Raw genomic sequence first — 20,390 nt, 5'->3', positions numbered from 1 at the left:
ACTAACGATTGTTGTTATTTTGAGACGACATGCAGAATCTCATAATAACACTCTTAAAGGTAGCATTAAGTAAACTTAAAATAAAGTTTGTTTTTTTTCTCAATTAAATTTAACATACATGTATGTGTTAAACCAATTCTGTTTTTAAAATACTGTATATACTTACTAATGAGCCAGATTATGACATCCGTTATAATTTTGACGATAAGATTCATCTTACACTTCTGTTGATCCTCCTTTGGGTCGTTTGTGAAGATGTAAACATGAGATGACCCGTTCTGCTTTCCGTTGTTTTGTGACCTGGAAGAAGAGAGAGAGGTAAGAAACGGTGAGAAATTGCTGTATGTAAACCTATATATATATATAGGTTCAAATTTTCATTTTCATTTTCATCTTAACACTATCGCCTGTGCCTTTCAATCATAAGGTCCCGAGTTCGAGTCACTCCAAGATTAATGTATGTTGTCCAGTTACAGAGTTGTTGACAATTCCTAATCATGGACGTTAAATATGAATCTAAGGGACTGACTTCGGTCAGCCCTGCGGCTTTACTTATAAGCCAATGATGGCTTCTTCGCGAGTTCCGGCTTGCAGGAGAATCTAAAATACATACAAACATTATCTATTATATCTAGCATATTATATCTAGCATATTTTGGGGCATAAAAGTGCCCAAAGATAAAGAATACATGTTAGGGTGAAGGCAAGTGCAAAGGGAACTTGCAAAATGTCCTTTATACTAATTTGCTAGCAATTATTTTCGTGCACATGAAAATCGCATCCAATACTGGCACAGCTGACCCCTACGATGTCCCCGGTCAGTTTCAAAATTTATGCAATCTTCTGACATATATACTCACTACAGGAATCTGAGCAAGAAATTGACATGCAACAATTTTATGCACAAGAAGTGATATGCAGATTTTAATGCAACATGTCTGACCAAAGATTGTAGAGTTTGACACATCAGTAATGCACCATTAGACCATCTGGACACAGACAGTCACTTTAAGATCTTCAGGTTTGCACTCGCCCCTCTTCCACCCCCCCCACCCCAAGACGAAAAATATGTTATTACGATCAAAATTGTAAATTTTGTTTTCAAAATGAAAACTTTCCTGTAGACCTGTTTTCTGACTCTCCAAATTATATTCCCTTGTGTTGTATATAGTGTCTATTTTTAGACTTATAATTGGCTCAATGAGGAAAGAAAAAAAATTTGAGTGTGGGAGTTAATATGCAGATCTGGAAATTTCAACATGTGTTACCATTATTTCACCTTCTAGCATAGTTGGGGGCACCACTGTTGACCTTCATAGTGCCATACTATACATATGTTCTTCTTGAAAGACATGGAAAGTGATGGAGTGTTATTATAAATGATTAGTTTATGCCACACTTCACTAGGTTCAATTTAACTTATAACCATCAAGCGCCTGCTAGTTGATTAATGCCTTAATTACTGGCACTTTATGCTTAACTGAACAGATTAGTTTGTGGATTTCACTGTACTTCTTACATACAAGCATAATTTGACCATGCAGACGGTAAGGAATTACACGCTGAAATATGGTCACAGTAGATTTTACAGGTTTTGACACATATATGGCTCAATTTAATTTACCACATCTGAGATTGAAATCCTTTTTCATATCGTTGAATAAGTTTAGAGTTCAGATTTTGCATATAGCAGATGTGAACTCTTAGCTCTATCTCATATAAAATACTATGGTTCAACTGCAGCAAAAAATGCATAGTCTCAGTTAAGCACTTTGGACATATTTGCATATATCATTAATATGCAGCGATACCAGATAAATTACGACCCTGTATACGACTAAAATCTACGTCCTCGCAGTTTAAACTTAAAAACCAACTGAACCTAAATGTTCCGTTTTTAAAAGTTCACAGATAGTTGGTACTCACTACTGTCTGTCCTCCTGTACTTCCTACAATGATTTTAAAAACAGGTCGACAGTCTAACGAGGTTAAAAGTTGATATTAAAGTAGGTCAGTAGTTTAAAATCGAGAAACAATTATTTCAACCTTAGTTTGATCATCAAAACTTACACGATGTACGGTAAGAGTACGACTGTTTAATACTGTAGAAATAAAAAAAAATTGATAAACTTCTTTTTAAATATTTTTCTCAAAGTTCTCTCTTTTGAAATGGCCGAACAATAATTGATGTTACACATTACAATCTCTTCTACTTATGTACTGTATATAAAATTTGGTCCACCTGCAAAACATGCATTAACCACACTGCACACTCAATTAATTATCTATATATATGTAACACTCTATATAACGTCCACTGACAAGAAAATTTAGATGAACATGGTATAATAAAATACATGTTTCCTTGTGCAATTTTTTTAACTAACCTTAACAGAGGAATCTTATCATCCAACCATTCCTTAAAAGTCATGACTCTTGCTATCTGATAATATCCTTTACAACTTGGCAAAGATGAATTTATTATCGGCCAGGAAGCAAAAACCAAAGGGTAGCTTTTGGATGTTTCAAGGACAGCTGTGACTGCGTTGTCACAAGTTGCAAGCAATCAGTACCTGATTTATACAACACTTAGTCTCCACTCAGATGGCAAAGACTTCCTAACAATTTAACAAAATACTCAGCACAGATATATGTATTTATAACAATGAAACAGTTCAACATGAAGAACAGAAAATTTGTACCAGCAACTCTTTAAACTTCAAAACTATTTGATAGGTTCTACGTCAACGAATCAACTGGCATGTTGCTAAACAGCATGATTGAAGAAAGTATGCTGGTGCAATGCTCAGCTCCATAGTGCATTAATCCGACACAATATTTATTCTGTACTAATAAACACTCTTTTTGGGACGGGATTTCTGTCTATAACTGTGTATATTTCATAACGCTAATCAATATGAACCCTGAAACTGAAAGCTATACTCTTGGTGTTAACCATTGCCAGCTGTTGAAGTTTTTATTGTCAGTTTTTAATATTCACTTTCAAATGTTTACATTTTACTTCCTAAATTAAAAAGATTCCAAATTTGAGATAAAACATTGAATTTGAAAAAAAAAAGAATACCCACAACTCCATATAAATCTGCTTGACTTTGATTTACATACATCTTAAAGCAGCATTTTGCGTCCTTTTCTATGATTTTTGTCAACCTCACTGACTCCACTATACCATAACGATAAACATATATCTCTCTTATCTATTTAAATCTTACTTCAAATGGTGGCATAAAAGTCGAAAAATTTGCAACTTTCAACTTTTTTTTTCTCCAAGATATTTTCCGTTGGGATCCCAATAAACCTCGCCTATAATATGAATATTTAAACATTACGAACGTCATTGACCAGTATGTAATACAACACCATCCTTGATTTGTGTACAGTCATATGGCAGTTGTACCAGGGAGTTCCATAGCAACTCCCTGGTTGTACCAACGTAAAGTCTTGAATCTATTTTATGCAACGGCTCATATATATACCTGCATCTCTTATTGGTTGAATTCAAACTAGTGGGTTTGGGAAAGTGTATGCCATTAATTTTATATGTGGAATTTGTCGTGGACACTTTTCTCATTATCTGTAAATATCCTTAATTGCTCGCCAATTAACGTTGTTGGCAGGGAAGTACTTGGCTAATATATAAGTTTGCTGTTTTGTGATTGATATATGTAAAAAAATCGATGGACATGTCAAAAAAATAGAAAACGGCGACCAAACGAAAAATGCTGCTTTAAAAGAAATGAGCAGGACATAAATTGGAGATCCCATCATGAGGCATTGAATACATAAAACTCTGAGTCTCAAGTTTTTACCATTTTACAACTTTGCAGGCATGAACTTATTATGTGAGTTACTGTCAATTATGCACAAGGTGCATTAAAGTTGACCCATCATGTCAGGAAACAGAAATTAACTCATTCTGTATGTACAGTACCACAGCAACATTTTCTATGGTAAACAACCATATAAAATGACAAGCCCATACTTTGTACAATTACATGTCTAACACAGAAATTTGCATTAAAGTTTAATGACGTATGTAGAAACTATAAAAGAAAGAAATATAATTAATGTTCAAGCTACTGAGACATATTTTACAACACAGTTATGTATTATTAGTGTAAATGATTTGTACACATCTGCTAACAATATAAAACATGGGTTAATGTATTTATATTTTCTAATTTTAATGATACAAGTCTTTAACAGAATATGTTATTATTTATACAGTACATGAGGTATGCCAGAGTTTTCAATACATTCATGGGTATCTGATACAGGTTATGAAATATAAAAAAAAGACATTTACAATTAAAATTGTGGATAAACATTTTACTCTGGGGATTTTATGGGCATTAACAAATAAAGTTAAGTAGCAAAACTTGGCAATAGTAACAGCCAAAGCTTCATGTGGTTTTAGAGATGGGTAGAAGAAGGAAAGGGGAAGGAAGGATGGGATTGGATGGGTGTGATGGTTGGGGGTAACATTTGTAAAAACAGATCAGAGGTGTTTGGGAGAAACATGTCATGGAAAGATTCTTATAAAAGACCTCTAAGAGACAATCACCACATACCTAGGGCCAATTATAGCTAGGCATATAAGCTGTTACTTTAAATAAGTATAAAACACAAGTCCAACACAACATGCAAGCTACATAGTACTACTGATTGACTATAGATAGGTAAAGCAATGCTGCCTCATCATTAAAGCTATGTCGCTTAGTCATGTAAATAGTGTAGTTGAATGTGTCTCATACTTTTGCAGTATGTGGGGCCTATATGGCTTATGTTACACACACATTATACAGGCTAATCCCAATCCCACCCAGTATAATAATGTTGACATATATACGCTAGGCAACTAAAAGATACATACAAATATATGGAGGTAACAGACTAGGCCTACTAGAAAAAGTGATAAACAACTCTGATACCGATACTTAGATAGCTGTAAATACTTAGGCGGCGTAAACACAGGAACACTCAAGTGTCCATTTAGGCCTAAACCTACAATACGCTAGTTGGATCTGTAGTCTCTTTACTAGATACGTTCGTCGTTAGTAACTTTAGGCCTACTGTATACCTACACGTACGTAAGTTTAGTTTACTTTTCTTTACCACCACGGTATCTAAGTTAACGTATGAGATGCCAACTGCGATGAACGAAAGATCTTGGCCAGTATTAAAAAGTGTTTCCTGCTACACGAAGGCATTCATCATATCACTGCTTTGGTTCACTGCATAGTCACTGGCTCAAATACAGAACCGTGTTTGTTACTTTTGTACTGTTTCCAAGAACGTTTAGTAATTCGATCCGATAGAGTTTTTCTGTACCATCACTTCCGCAAGGAACAAGTTCTCTACATAACTTTGGACCTAGGCTAGCCAGCTTGCAATATATTTTATTGTATTCCTCGGTTCGAAGTTGCTCAAGTGTAAACAAAAACCGTCAAACAATTGACGTCATTCACAAGTTTGACAAAAAAAGGGTTCTACCCTAAATCAAATAATTTGTATTTGGAATTTGAGTTGGGTAGCACTTCATCAAACTTAAAGAAATATACTTGTAAGAATTTATTACATTCGTTGGCATGTTAGAATGCCCTTGTAAGAAAATAGTACGATCTACTTACATGTTTTCTCTGAAGCGACGAAGCGCGTCGAATTGCTTTCAAAAGAGTCCAGTTACAGAATCATCAAGCCATTCAAAATATTCAAGGCATTTTTCACCGCATAGACGATAGACTATTACACCTATGTTGGAATCGGGATGCGAACTATAACCAACGTATAACTCAAATGCAAATGAAAAGGTCCATGCTGCGATGTTTCTTCTCTGGTCCAAAAAGTCCTATAAAACATATAGGAGCAAATGAGCAAAAACTTGACCATAACTGCTGGCGCTATAACAAAACTTTCGAAATTCTAGGAAATAAACTTTCCCTCGCCGCCTGCCACTAATTCTTCCCTTTGAAATGGAATGTTTCTACTCTACATGGGACAATCAATATATTTCTATGATTTTAAGGCCGGAATATTTAGCCCACAGCTTCCTCACAAACAAAGGCATAGGAACAGAGAGATGCATTAAAAGGATAATTTAACAGTTCCTTTGCAGTATATAGCTAATGCTGGCTGCAGTCCATTTCTCGACATTTTACACAAAAAATCTAAATTTCGAAATGATCAAAATTTGATACAAGGCTGACAGATTTTTCGCAAATTCGATAAAAGGACTGAAAGAAAAACCCTCTATATTTCATGAAAAAAAAATTCAAGACATAAAATTTCGAGATGAAACATTGTCTTGAATTTTCGACATACCAGAGATGAAACATAAGAAGAAGAATATAAAAGCAGTTGGCAACAGTGAAGACTTTCATTTTTAATTTTTTTTTTAATTAAAAGCAAGTCGAAGATCGGTAACGCCAGTGGAATTTTTTTTTTCCTTTTAATTTCTGGCGAAAATCTTTGAGGTCAAATTGCCAACATTCAAAAATAGAAGTTCAAATGTCCCATCTTGGCCACTACAGCAACTACAAAATTCAAATCGTGCCGGTGCGGTTCTCAAATCCAACAGGTTTTCTGTCTCTACAGGTTTTGATACGGTAGTGTCCTAATATATACGCCACTGGGAAGGATTGGTTCCACCGAACAATGTCTCTCCGTAGGCTCGTAGCCATGCAGGGACGTAGCTAAGGCCTGATGATTGGGGGTGTAGTGGCTGAAATTCCAACTGGATGGGTTTTGAAGCCAGAAAATTCCGACTGCTGCCTTGTACCCCCCACCCGCGCTGCTCGTCAACGATACGGTCAGTCAGACAACCCATCTTTCGCGACTGCACTTTTGTTCCGAACTTTTTTCGATACATTTGTGCCCACTGGCCCTCACTTCACACACTTATTAATCACTCTGTGAGTAAGCAACTGAGTTATCTGCTTGAAAGCTACATAACTACAAAAGCTATGTTAATTTAACAAAGGGGAAACCTTTTTTTTTCAACAAATTATATTCGACGACATAGTGAATTACCCAAAATTACAGTGCAACTTCCTAGCGCGCTTAATATGATTTTCTTTTGGAAGGGTGGGGGGGGGGGGGCGCTGGGCTATTTATCACTCACATGAAAGCAGGGGCGCCGTGCGAAAATAATTTTTTTGGGGGGGGTGGAGCAGGTGATGACTATCTAAGCGGAGCGCCACCACAGGTTGGCGCGCAGCGTACAAGAAAATTTTTCGTCTGGCGGACCCCTCAGATTGCAGGAAACGGCACTTCCCGTGCCTTATGGCAGTAAGCAACACCCCTTAAATTGATAAAAATTTCCTGCAATTTTTTATTTTGAGAAATATTCTCGAAGGAAGTGATCGCCATTTATTCCTCAGTTTACCAATTTCTCGTCTCCCAGAAGCGCCCAAAATTTAAGAAATCGAAACATTTTTATGTTGGCTGATCCATGATCGCCGCCCATGCCCGTGAGAAGTAGTGACTGGGTGAAGAAAAAGCTATGCCGTTTGAAAACATAGGCAGAAAAAGCGAAAGTAGCGAAACCTAAGGTAAAACGTGCGATAACGAAGTGATTATTTTCCAGGTTAATTGTGACTTGAAATGATTATTATTATTCATTTTTCAAAGGCAATGGCATTACTAATCCCGGTATGTCGTCATTGAGGTGTGTGGAAAATCCGCAACGACCATCAAAGAGCAATTGACTATTTAATCTACTTTTCGATTTCGAAAACACTTTTTTTGTTAAATTATGACAAAATTTTATGACACCTTTTGACAAAATTTGGGGGGGGGGGCCTGTTCCCCCCGGTCCCCAATGGGCACGACGCCACTGCATGAAAGTATGTTCAATTGTTCACTTCATTCCATCTGAGCAATTGAACAATTTTCTGCAAAATGTTTAATTGGCAACTTATCGTAAGGTGACCATATTTTCCTGACTGGAATCAGGGACATTTATTACGTGACTGATATGGGGAGGGGAAAATTTTCAAGTGCCTAAGGTGCTTGCACTTTTTAAATCAACTTTATTTTTAAAAAAAGGAGCTTTTCTTAGATGAAATTCACTTACTTTACGTGGTTCTTTGAGAGCTTGTGAGTTGCTTGTGTCATAAATTCGTGTTCCGTTCTGCGACTGCACACTTGACTAAACATTGTTTTTACAATTATTTTACTAATAATGTGTGATATTTTCGAAATTCCTGAACATTTTGACGAATCGGGGACATTTTCGGGGACACTTGTTTATCGGGGACAGCACACTGTAATCGGGGACTGTCCCCGAAAATCGGGGACGTCTGGTCACCTTAACTTATCGCCCTCCGCCCTCCCCCCCCCCCCCTCCATTTTTCCTCAAGGCGATTTATGTTTGTTTCTTCGGTTTTCTGTAAGGTGGGAGGAGAGGGGCTGGCATTTGGTTGAGTTTGAATGCCTATCTTTTAAACCTATACCTTACTTACAATCATTCTAATGAGACTTTTTTTCTTTTCCTTCTTGGAAAAAGAAAATAAATATAATTGGAACCATGCATGGTCCCTATCGCATAGTTCAGCTTAGTGTACCATATGCATGCAGGTGAGTATTCAAACCAGTCACATTTACATAATAGTATATGTTGGTATAGTGCCACTAGCTTTGATATTTGAGGATTTTGATGTTTCTTCAACTTAGTTCTTCATTACTCTCTTCTTCGTTACTTTGGTAGGATAAGACAAAGTCGTAAAATCTAATAAAAACGTAAATGGTAACAAATAGTCTTTGCGCTAGGCTCATTGCTTAAGGTAGCATACAGGCTTACGCCGTATCATCGAGTTGATATCAATCCGCAGCAAGAAAAGTGCCGAAAAGCAACAGGAGAACACTTTTATTCGATATATTATCAAACAGATTCTGGTATGTTGCGGCGTGGATGTCAAATTACACAATTTGAGTTAAATGTGGTGTGAAAATTGGGTCAATTATTGAAGCAACTTTGGACCACTTTAGGCTTCTTTAAAAGTGACGAAAATATGCAGGCTCAGACATGAAACAAATTCTTCTACCTTCTTTTGTTGTGAAAATTTCTACAAAGACTTAGAGACCACATTTCTTAGACGATTTAATGTGTACATCAACGGGAAAGTTAAATGGAAGTAGGCCTATACTATATACCTAACACGCTACATGGCCTGCAAGATACGGAAAAAAACAGGTGCCATGAATGACCAGCGTTTGCCGATTTAGTGCGTAAGTCAATTAGGCAATTACATGGGAGGAAAGGAATACCTTATATGTTGCTCAGTTTCTACAGCTAGGGCCAAGTTTTTACCAACTTTTCTTTCACAATGATGAACAAGAATGATACATTATTTATTGCTGTAGTAAAATAAACCACACACACATACATTCTGGCAAAGCAGTTGTTCTAGCTGAAGATATGAAATTTTAATGATATTTTGTGAATGTATCTGGCAACTGAAGAGCGAATGATGTCATCAGGCCAATTATGAGGGAAATGTTTGTTCTGTTTCTTTATAATATTTTAACATATATTCATGTAAGGAAAATAAATATATTTCTACAACAAAAGGCTGCATTCTAATGTTAATCTAAATGCAAAGAACAATGGAAACTAATGAAAAATTCAAATGATGTAGGCCTATCATATTTCACGGATAAAAATCAATTATGAAGATTTCTAAGACAGGAAGTAAAACATTTTAGGAACATCTGTCATGATGAAAACACATCATAAGGGAAGTTTAGCTTGTCAACATAGGTTACATTCAAATTAACCATACATCGAATTAGAGAAATTTTTCTCTCTTTGTGATAATAGTTACATTGTCTGCTTCCAAATTATCCCTGTAGGCCTCTTGGTCACAATAACTCTCTGACCATTCTAGCATTTGATTTAAATAGCGCCCCCAATTTGTCTTTTCTAAGGGCCGAGGAGTGCTTCCTCAATAACTTCTGAGTAATAGTTTTTCGGGCCTAGCCCTGGCCCTCTTTCTTAAATCGCAAACCTGTGTCTGTGCGCAGTATTTCTTTGCGACTCTGTTTTCAATGCCAAATGTAAATATTACCCAATTGTCTACTATAGAGCTATCGTGACGAGATGTCAAAAAGATGGCGCTATGGCGTTATTTCTCAATCTACAATTTTGCGGCTGAGCAACTGTGTGAACTTTTTTTTCTGAAAAGGCAGCCTAACTTGCTACAGCAGGGGTTCCCTAACTGGGGTGCATGAACCCCCAGTGGTGCGTGAGTCCATCCCTGGGGTTCGTAAGACGTTTCTGAAAGTCAAAACTAGAGTACTTTTTGTTGAACTAAAATCTGATGTACCATATAATTTAGTAATGTACAAAAGTCGTACCTATATCAACAAACTCTTGTCGCGTTCCATACGCATATGTTGCCATAGTAGTACCGTACCGTGCATGTGATAAATAACTGAATTATGGAATAGACACAGGCCGCATGACTTTGGTGAAGTTAGTATACGCATGACAACACAATAAGACACAATGAACTTGATCTTTTACGAAGCATTGCTATGCGTATTATAGTATAATAATGACTCAGATCGTGTGTCGAAAAGTTGGGGGTTCGTGGACAACTCTGACATCCACAGGTTGTTCGTGTGTGTGTGTGTGTGTGTGTGGGGATAAAGTTAGTAAAACCCCGTGCTACAGGTTTTACAATAGTAACACAAGATTATTACAAGGGTTTGAACGGCGACACACATTTTAAATTCGAGCTTTGTCCATTTAAGGCCTCCGTCACAAAATGTTCTTCATTAGAAACCGAACTGCATTATGCTGGAGCCTGGAGGGTCGTGGGTGCGGCTGCCGCCAGGCTGAGACAAAATCCCCTTTAAACTGAAGTTCTATTCAGTTCTTGGTAGGGATTTGTTCTTCAAAAGCACTGTAGTTAGCGACGTATATGCTGCGCCTATTGTGCCATAATTCCTGAAATCGACATATGTCGCATTAAATTGACATATATGTAAGTTTCTGGTGCTCTGATTGGATGAAATCGACATATTGCACTTTATTGTGCATGCTCTGATTGGATGAAATCGATATATGTTAAAGGATTCGATATTATGTCGAATTAAGTTGTCATATGTCGATCTTCGGGCTATGCATATTCATAGGCCCCAGAAACCAGACAGTTGAAATTAGAATAGCCGAACGTTATGTTCACCCCATTCTTTTCATGATGTTTTGCATCAATGCCAAAATTAGAAACCATGCCGATGGAAGAACCATCAAAAACGACCAGCAATGTCTTGATATATATTTTAATTGGTTGTGTAAGTATGATTATCCTCACAAGCCTAGGATGACCTATTCGGGCAGCTTTGATTTTTGTCAATGCAAACATAGTCTCATTGTTAGGCTTGTATAGTCTTTCACATATGTCAATTTCTTCCAATCAGATCGCTAGCAAACAACACGTGACACTGGTCATCCGATGAGACCACGAGAAATCGACATATGTCAATTTAATTTGACACAACATGTCGATTTCTTCCAATCAGAGCGTTAGGAAACCACATATGACACTAGCTGGTCGTCGGTCCAAAGAGAGCACTAGAAACAGAAATTATGTCAGTTCAATTCCACATATGTCGACCTCAAGACTTATTGTACAATAACTAAGCGTCGATTTCATGCAACCAGAGCACGAGAAACTTACATATGTCAATTTAATTCCACACATGTCGATTTCAGGACTTACGGCACACTATCGGCGCACCAAATGGACCTATGCAAGCACTAATAAATTATATGATATCATCTATGCTCGATTGTGAAATACTGTCAGCTGGCTACGTATACGTTATGAGACTGTTCACTGGTGAAAATTCTGCAAAATGTCTGAACGTGTTAAAATAAAATTACCTCAAGGACGTTAAAATGAGCAACGGAGTAAATAAACTGACAGATCGTGAAGGCAATAACTCCACACCATTCAACCGAATCATGGCCCGAATATCCAAAACCGAAGATTATGTTTCTTGCATGTACTCAACTTTTGCGCCTTCCCTTTATTTTTCTCATTCTAACTTTTGATTTCTTCACTACACATCTTTCTCATCAGTACTTGCATGTTTTCTTCATCCTCGTCACCCAATAGTTGCCTTTTTACTTCCCTTCAGTCCTGAACATCCGTCACTAGTGCTTACTCTGATCGAGATAATCCCCTAAACAGTTTAGTCCAGTTAAGTTTATCTCGTGCACCTCCTGTTTCCATTCTTCCCACTGCCCTTTGTATTATCCATATTGCTACTTCATTCAGTTTTCCATTTCTCAGTAGTTAACTCTCTTGTATTCCATCTCAGTGTCTGTACCTGTGTCCCCTCTATATTATTAGGATCGAAACGTTATAGGACTCCTAACTAGGCTACACTAACAGTTATATGATAAGTGCTGCAATGTAGAACGTGATAATGCTTTTTGTCAAACGATTCCTGTAGTTTGAAGCATTACGAGATATTTTTTGGTCTTTGTGTTGAATTTTAGGAAGAGAGGAGTCTACAAAGTAACAATTCTCTGCAATTTCAGAGATTTGTCCTATTGATAGCATGGCGCTTATACAATTCCGTAGTTTGTCCACTTTGAATACATTGCGCACAGGCGGAGTTTTGTTACGTACCTTATACGTAAACATCGTGCTTCACAGCACAGTTTTTATTGAAAGTTATGTGATTCTGTAAGATCATATCATTAATATGATAACGATTAAATATATTTATTACATGGAGTCTTATTTCTTTGACGGCGATTTATTTACTAAATTGTTTTTGCAATAACGTATTGAACCTACTAAAAGTCATACCTAGCAAATAATGTAACTTAATTCTAAATATCAGGTGATCTGACGTCATTGGGAAAACCATGTGACCTATCAGCAGGTGTATCACATGGCTATTTTGCATATGTTGGTGAAAACGCAACAAAGAAATTGTATTACAGCTAACGTACAGATATCTAAGCGAGTTATTGCATTTATTACTTCGATTCTAGGAGATTTCGAACAGATTCGTGTGTATTTTATCGTTGAAGTCAGTAAGTATTCTTGGTTAGTTGTTTGATTGTAAAGATATTGAGTTAAATGACTAAATTCGCTTTCCGAAGTGTCCTGTTGTGAATGCATGTCATGGCTGTCGGTTTACATAGGTCACTTCTTTCCACGCCATGCAAGAATATAGATAACACTGGTACTGTATAGGGTGTGTCATACATGAAATTATATAGTATTAAGTAAAGACCTAGCTTTCTTTTTGGTTATGCTGTAATCTAATGACGTGTTAGCCCCATGTTTAGAGTTTCAGGAAGTTGTCAGTTTCTATGAATCTGCAAGAGAATTTTGGTCTTTTGTATACATCAAACCATCATTTGATAATCCTTGAAATGTATATTTCTTGCCTTAAATAGATTATGATGTCCTTTTGGCTAAATATACTGTATCAAGTTTTACACAATATTTGTACCATCAGACATGGGACCTTTCAATGAGTTATTTTCTCTCTTTCAACGTCAATGGAAATTATAATAGTGGAATTTATATTGTACTACTGATGTCAGTAAAGGTACAGTATTTTTGATACACTTAGAATTTCAAAACAGTAAAACAAAAGGGAAGACAAATGAAAAGACAATTTAAACATCATCAGAAAGATGTGACAGATACACGTAGACCAGACTGTATTACTATATGAGCATCATATTCCATACTTATGAAGTAAACCCACCGATAGCAGGAGAAAATTACCATAGTTAATGTTTTTAGCTAATTGCAGATGCAGGACTAATTTTCAATTGATCCACAATTGACATTTATTGAATAAAAGTGTTCTTTCTGTACAGAGAAGAGATAAATGAAAATATAGTAGACATGAAAATATACCACAAAACATGGCTGCTAAACTTAAGTTACAAAGCACTCCCTGCCCTTCACACGCTGGTCCTTCACTTGGGAAAAATTATCTAAACTGACATTAAGTCTTAAATACCCAATGACTTAACAAAACTAAACCATACAACACAGTCAGTGATTAATTAAATCATTAGCAGATAATCAGCATAAGCAGTTGAATACACAATGCCTTCTGGCCCAATCATACCCAGCATGATCGGTAAAAAACAATTAAAACCTTTAAACTGAAGAAAAAATTAATGTACAAAACATGAATGTCCCTCTCGACAACATTAATTCTCTAAATGCCAAAAATTTGATAGTTCTTTGACGTTTAAATAATGTGACTGATCTAAACAGTCTCAGCAATAACTGCTGTAATCTCAACAAGAAAAATATAAGAGGAAAATTCAACAATTGTTGAATTGAAAAACCTAAATCTAACAGAAACCAATATGTTACTTAGGGGAGTTAAAGGGTGTGAAGACTCGCGCACAAAGAAACGTCTCATGCCGGTAATCTGACCTAGTTTCGAATGAGGTGTAACAGAAGTGTTAGACACCACCATCGATCCCAGAAAATACACACAGAGCTTGCTACCGTCGGTAATTAGACACTAGTGTACAGTCAGTACATACAGCTGCGGTCAATACCCACAGCACCACTGACCACTGTACAAACGATACAGGGATGGACATCTCAGGTCTAGCTAAAGATAACAAGGTATCATGTTTCATTACTGTCTGCATTTTGTAGCGACAAGAAGAAAACTTCACTTGCAAGCAACAGAAAGTTAACTTTTTCAGAGCGCGGCAAGTCTTCAATGCCTTTAAATCAGAGTTCTTACACAGGCTTATCGCAGTGGATGGTATGTGTCTGTTGACAGTTTCCTTCTTGTGACATTTTTCTGTAAATGGAATGGATCTCTCCATTTTTTGGAACTATCGGTTTGTAAAATAGTATAAACCAAGCTGTTGTTTATTCCCACTTATAACGGTAGCTGCATATATGTAAATACGTTTACTAACATATTTCTAGCATCCAGTCGTTAGAGACACTGATTGCTTGATGATCTGCTGGTAGCAAAGAAAATGTCGACAGTGTTCCTAAATAAAGTAATTTTGGGTTTATTGGTTTGCCATTCTACCAATTTACTCCTAGTTGTAGTGTCTCGTGTGAAGTATTGAAATGTCGGCCTGGAAAGCTGTTATTTTTACAGTGCTAAAGCAGCCACGTTAATTTGGATACATGTGAGAGAAGAGGAATATATAATATGGCTTGAAACTGACATATTGATGCCAGTGGTTGTAAAGTTTAAACACAGCTCACTTTCTATTTTCTTACGATTTGGAATCTTCCATTCCAGATGGGAAAACTGGATTTCTCCTGCTTATAAACCCCACCTTACTTGAGCTGACCAGTACTCCAAACCTCAATTGCCTAGATGCTAGGTTCCATTGCTTATAATGTCACAGCCAACTACAAATTCATGTTAGACACTATAAGTTTATGGGAATTGTTGCTGATGCCTGAATTTATTAATTATTGGTGCATTTCCCTATCCTCTTCACCAGCAATGAACAGTTACAATATAATTAAGAGCAAATTTGATAATAATGCTAATGCTATAATGCTATACATGTATCTACAGCTTAAAGAGGTTTAAATATCATCAAGTTTGGACCTGAATATGCTAGAAAATCTAATAATGGCTACTCATATTTCAATTTCAGCAAGCAATAATTTACAGCTATCTTCAAACTGCAGTGTATGTAGGAGTGTTAGCTCAGTGGTTAACGCCGGTGCCTTCCAATCATAAGGTCCCTGGTTCGAGTCACTCCAATATTAATGTATGTCGTCCAGTTACAGAGTTGTTGACTGAGATCAGCTTGCGGCTTTGATAAGCCAATGAGGCTTCTTTGCAAGTCTCTGCTTGCAGGAGGATCTAAATCAAGTATTTTTTTTAGATCCTCCTGCAAGCAGGAACTCACGAAGAAGCCATCATTGGCTTATCAAAGCCTCAAGCTAATCGAAGACAGTCTCTTAGAATCATATTTAACGTCCATGATTATGAATTGTCAATTGGCAACTACTCTGTAACTGGACGACATACATTAATCTTGGAGTGACTCAAACTCGGGACCTTATGATTGAAAGGCACCGGCGTTAACCACTGAGCTAACACTCCTAGGAACGAGACATTGTTATATTTTTCTGAGAAACTTATTTTTACACTCCTCAATTATGTTTTGGAATAATTTGGAAATAGTCTGAAATACCAGAGTTAGACTTCTCTTCACAGATCTGGGGGGATGGGGGGGGGAGGGGGAAGAGGTTGAAGAATGTGGTTGAATGACCCGCTCTTTTCAACCCTTTTTTGCAATAGAATTAAAAATAGTTATTAGCACAAGCTTGTGTGTAGATCTATACTTATAGACCTAATTTAGGCCTATACAGTAGCTTAAATAATTGCCCCTCAGAATGCACAATCTGAAAATGTCTAAAAGCAGTATACAGCTTTCAACAACCCCCTCCCCCACCCACCCCCCCCCCCCCCCCCTCCGCTCCTTTTTAAAATCCTGCCTTGGCTCTTGAGGTCAAATATTTGACGACCTTGATCACATTCACAGTTGTGTAGGTTTAGCAATTATGGTCTATTATTATTAATGCCGGTGCCTTTCAATCATAAGGTACCTAGTTCGAGTCACTCCAATATTAATGTATGTCATCCAGTTACAGATTTGTTGACAATTGACAATTCATAATCATGGACGTTAAATATTAATCTAAGAGACTGACTTCGGTCAGCTTGCGGCTTTGATAAGCCAATGATGGCTTCCTCGCGAGTTCCTGCTTGCAGGAGGATATAAAATACATACAAACATTATCTATTATATCTAGCATATTATATCTAGCATATTTTGGGGCATTGGAAATGGTCCTTTGCATATTGATCTTGTATAAAAATCTAGCATGTAGGCCTACTATACACTGCACAGGTTCAGGAGAGTCAGTCAATTTACTGGATCATTGGTATTTAAAGGTTTCCAAGTTCTTGAAGAGCCCCATCACTTTATTTGGTCATCAAGTCATCGCTATGAGTGTAGAAGAGACTTGATCCTGGAATGAAGAATATAACATGAAAAGCATATATACCATGTTGAGATTGTTTGGTTATATATATGCCTACAATGAAAATTCTCTTCCGCTTAACAATTAAAATGTAAAAGTTAGAGGCGCCTGACGTTTCAATCCTAGCAGGATCTTCTTCGGTAATTAGCCGACCGAAGAAAGTCCTGCCAGGATCGAAATGTCAGGCACCTGTAACTTTTGATATAAATTAGCTCCAAAGCAGACTTTTTTCTCTCTACTTATGAAAATGGATAATTCAGAAGAAATTATTATATTTTTGAGTACTGAAAGAAGAATAAATACTTGGCTTCCTGGTGAAATTTACATGTAATTCTTACAAACTATACATACACTAGATTATATTCAAAATGTACAGTTTTAGGGGCTTGCCTATGGCGATCTATTTAGTTATTTCCTTTTTTAAATCAAAGTCCAAGCTAGGCTCATGCGTCGTTAGCATCAATTCCGAGAGATGGGGTGTGGGGGGGGTGGGTTAGGGGAAGGGGAAGGGGTGGTAGGCTGTTGCTTAAATAGTCCTCATGGAAGATCCTGGGTCTTGAGCGTAACATTTTAATAAATAATAATGGTCATCTGTGGTCAAGCTTGTCACTTTCACATAAGATTTTTTCTTTCTATATTAGACTCCTCTACTACTGTAAGTACTATGGTCTTTGTTATGACAATTCCCCTCCCCCACCCACCCCCCCAAAAAAATTGGGGCTACTTGTTTTATTGAGAATTGCTAAAGCTAGGGTAATTTTTAAACTTTAGCAAGGTAAGTTGGGCAATATACTATTGCACTGCACAGAATGTCATGATTATTATTATTATGATTATTATTATTATTATGTCACATACCCATACCCCTGTAACATTAACAGCAGGTAGAGCATAAATCTTAGGTGTTTTAATTTAAAAAAAATCTTAAATCTGACTAACTTTCTCTGCAGCAGACATATTCCATCAGCCATGGAGGATGTGATCATTCATGTTCCTGCATCCGCCATCGATCAAGAAGGATGTCAACGCCCCGCCTCCACTTCATCGTCCACCGACGCCGACCACAAGGCCGTCAAGGTGGGAACTGGAGGTCGGGTCATATTTGCCAGAGAAGGTGAACCAGCTACCGTTGTGAGCCAGGGTGAGACCGTAAACCAGAGTAACCGCTACGGTTACGATGGGACCGACCCATCCAGTGAATCTCTGAAGGAGACATCGGTGAACTTGGGAGGTCGGAATAGCTTAGTTTGCGAAGAAGCACCTGTTGGAAAAGAAAACATTCGCTTCCTGGTGAGATTTGGCAATATCATTTATGAGTCTGGTATGAAGTTAGCAAGTTGTGTATATCCTAGCTGTACAGTGCCCCACCCCCCCCCCCTTCCTGGTGAGATCTGGCAATATATGTAAGATTTATGAGTCTGGTATGAAGTTAACAACACGTAGTCATTATTCTAGCTGTACAGCCCCCCCCCCCTTAAAATTACTTGACCCTGTGACCCGGCCTTGGTTTTTCTTTGACATTCATTGTGTGACACAATGTTCCCAATATTGTCTTTAGAAATGATCCATCTATAGAATTGTAAACAACTTTGTTTCTAGTCTTTGTTTTTTTTGGGGGGGGAGGGGGGGAATGAATTGTTTGGAGGGTTGCAAGCATTTTTTATAATGGTGAGTAACCCATGGAAATACATTAAGTAGCACTGGAGTTGCTAGTAGACTATTACAGTATATAATAAAGAACTATTCCTGGTGCAGAAAAAATAGTTCCTGGTGAGATCTGACATTTTAGTACAATTTGTTACTTGAACTTATGACCCTAATGCTATTATATTACATGTTTTGTATGTAAAGATATGTAAATTGTTCCCATTGTGTTAAGAAAAGATCTATGTAGTTTTTATTTTGATTTAAGCACTTAATTGTTTCCCCAGGAAAAGGTACAGTAGGTATTGGTAAGGGTGAGGGGAGGGGGGAGGGGAGCATGGTCTAATGGTGGGCAGTCTGTGGAAACACTTTTAGTGGAAGAATGCTGTTTGAAATGTGTATATATTTTCCATATGCATATATGTACATGTATTTGTCACAGATATTGTGTATGCATTCTACATAGTCTGTACTGTACATCCAGGTTTGTACTGAATAGTGTAGTCATGACAACATTAACTGTAGCAATTGCCTGTTAAATTTGTCTAAATGTAGAGTCATATATATGTATGCCTACTGTACGTACCACCTATAGTAGTACTGCTGCTTCACATTAAATTATTTTTTTCATTTTTGCAGTTTAATTCTCCTTTAAGCTTTCCAAATTTTCGTGTTCTGTAGTTGCTAGAAATATGTCTAGAAGTATTGCTAGATAGTTTGTTAGTTCGATTGGTTTGATATCAGCTCTTTAAAATTTAGTTATTTCACATATCATCATATCACGGATCATTTCATTTCACATATCAACGAAATTGGTTAAATTTTTAAGTGTTATGTGTTATATTCCCAAAGCTGTGCCATTTTCATATGATCCTGGTAATTGTCAGAAAAAAAAATTTCAAGAGAGTTTAAATTTGCTTCGATCTTTCAAAGTCCTATCCCCAATTTTTTTTCTTTCTTGGGGCTCAGGGCATTTTCCTAACGTTTGTTGTTTCTGTTGATCGATCTCTTCATCTATTTGAACAGGTTCATTTGCCTCCAAATAAAGATATTACCATCTGTATCGAGCCAATTGAGAAAGTTTCTGGTGTACATGCTGTGTACGTGGAGAGAGACAACAGCATAGTCTCTGTAGCTTGCGAATCAAACCAGCTGAAAACAGTGGAGAAGATTCTCTGTGACCTCAACTTCAAGCCTCAAGAGGAATGTAAGTTCACAATATTGTTAATTTTTCCTTAGATCCAAGCTGAAGCATTAATATATAGACCTACCTAATTGAAGACATAATGTTTAAATATGCGTCAGAATGTACCTTTTCCTATTTAAATTATGTATTTCTTGCGCAGGACCCGCAGCTAGACCCTTATAGAGCAGCAGGAAGATCGATACCCTCTGTTATAAAAATCCTGGATCTGTCCCTGCTAATCTTCCTGCTCTAAAAAGTTGAAACAAATGTCATCGTTTTGACTTATTTGCAGTTGTTCTCGAGTACATAAACTTAGCCAAAGGGTATATATATGTTGACATCTCGACCTGCCAACCATTCCCTTGGCCCATAAAGTCAATGACCAGTCGGTAATTTGTATACATGTACTGGCTTACGTTCTGTTTCCGACTTATTCTACAAGTACTGCTCTATATAGTACAAAAGTATTTGATTAAGAAAAGAACACACACACACACACA

The 20,390-nt window shown here is 37.0% G+C and overlaps 2 protein-coding genes across 9 annotated transcripts in view; one reads left to right on the top strand and one right to left on the bottom strand.

Annotated features, from left to right (window-relative positions):
• The window catches only part of LOC139980762 (phospholipid phosphatase 2-like), a 46,566-nt gene extending 40,681 nt beyond the window's left edge, over positions 1–5,885 (bottom strand). Inside the window, exons 1-2 of one of the 6 annotated variants that reach the window (XM_071992666.1) lie at positions 5,652–5,885; positions 167–300 (exon numbers count right to left, since the gene is read on the bottom strand). In XM_071992666.1, the coding sequence (XP_071848767.1) occupies positions 167–300; positions 5,652–5,653 (136 nt within the window). In that variant the 5' untranslated portion in view covers positions 5,654–5,885. Of the gene's footprint in view, positions 1–166; positions 301–2,387; positions 2,638–5,105; positions 5,385–5,651 lie in introns of those variants that run through there. The other 5 variants (XM_071992669.1, XM_071992668.1, XM_071992670.1 and 2 more) reach the window with 5 other exon arrangements.
• Positions 5,886–12,924: 7,039 nt separating this feature from the next.
• LOC139980619 (copper-transporting ATPase 1-like) overlaps positions 12,925–20,390 on the top strand; it is a 34,249-nt gene continuing 26,783 nt past the window's right edge. For 2 of the 3 annotated variants that reach the window (XM_071992404.1, XM_071992402.1), the window contains exons 1-3: positions 12,925–13,078; positions 18,011–18,350; positions 19,731–19,911. In XM_071992404.1, the coding sequence (XP_071848505.1) occupies positions 18,030–18,350; positions 19,731–19,911 (502 nt within the window). In that variant the 5' untranslated portion in view covers positions 12,925–13,078; positions 18,011–18,029. The remainder of the gene's footprint in view (positions 13,079–18,010; positions 18,351–19,730; positions 19,912–20,390) is intronic. The other variant, XM_071992403.1, reaches the window with a different exon arrangement.

The sequence above is a fragment of the Apostichopus japonicus genome, chromosome 15, assembly GCF_037975245.1.
Source record: "Apostichopus japonicus isolate 1M-3 chromosome 15, ASM3797524v1, whole genome shotgun sequence".
Classification (NCBI taxonomy): Eukaryota; Metazoa; Echinodermata; class Holothuroidea; order Aspidochirotida; family Stichopodidae; genus Apostichopus; species Apostichopus japonicus.
This window is presented reverse-complemented; position numbering and strand designations above follow the sequence as displayed.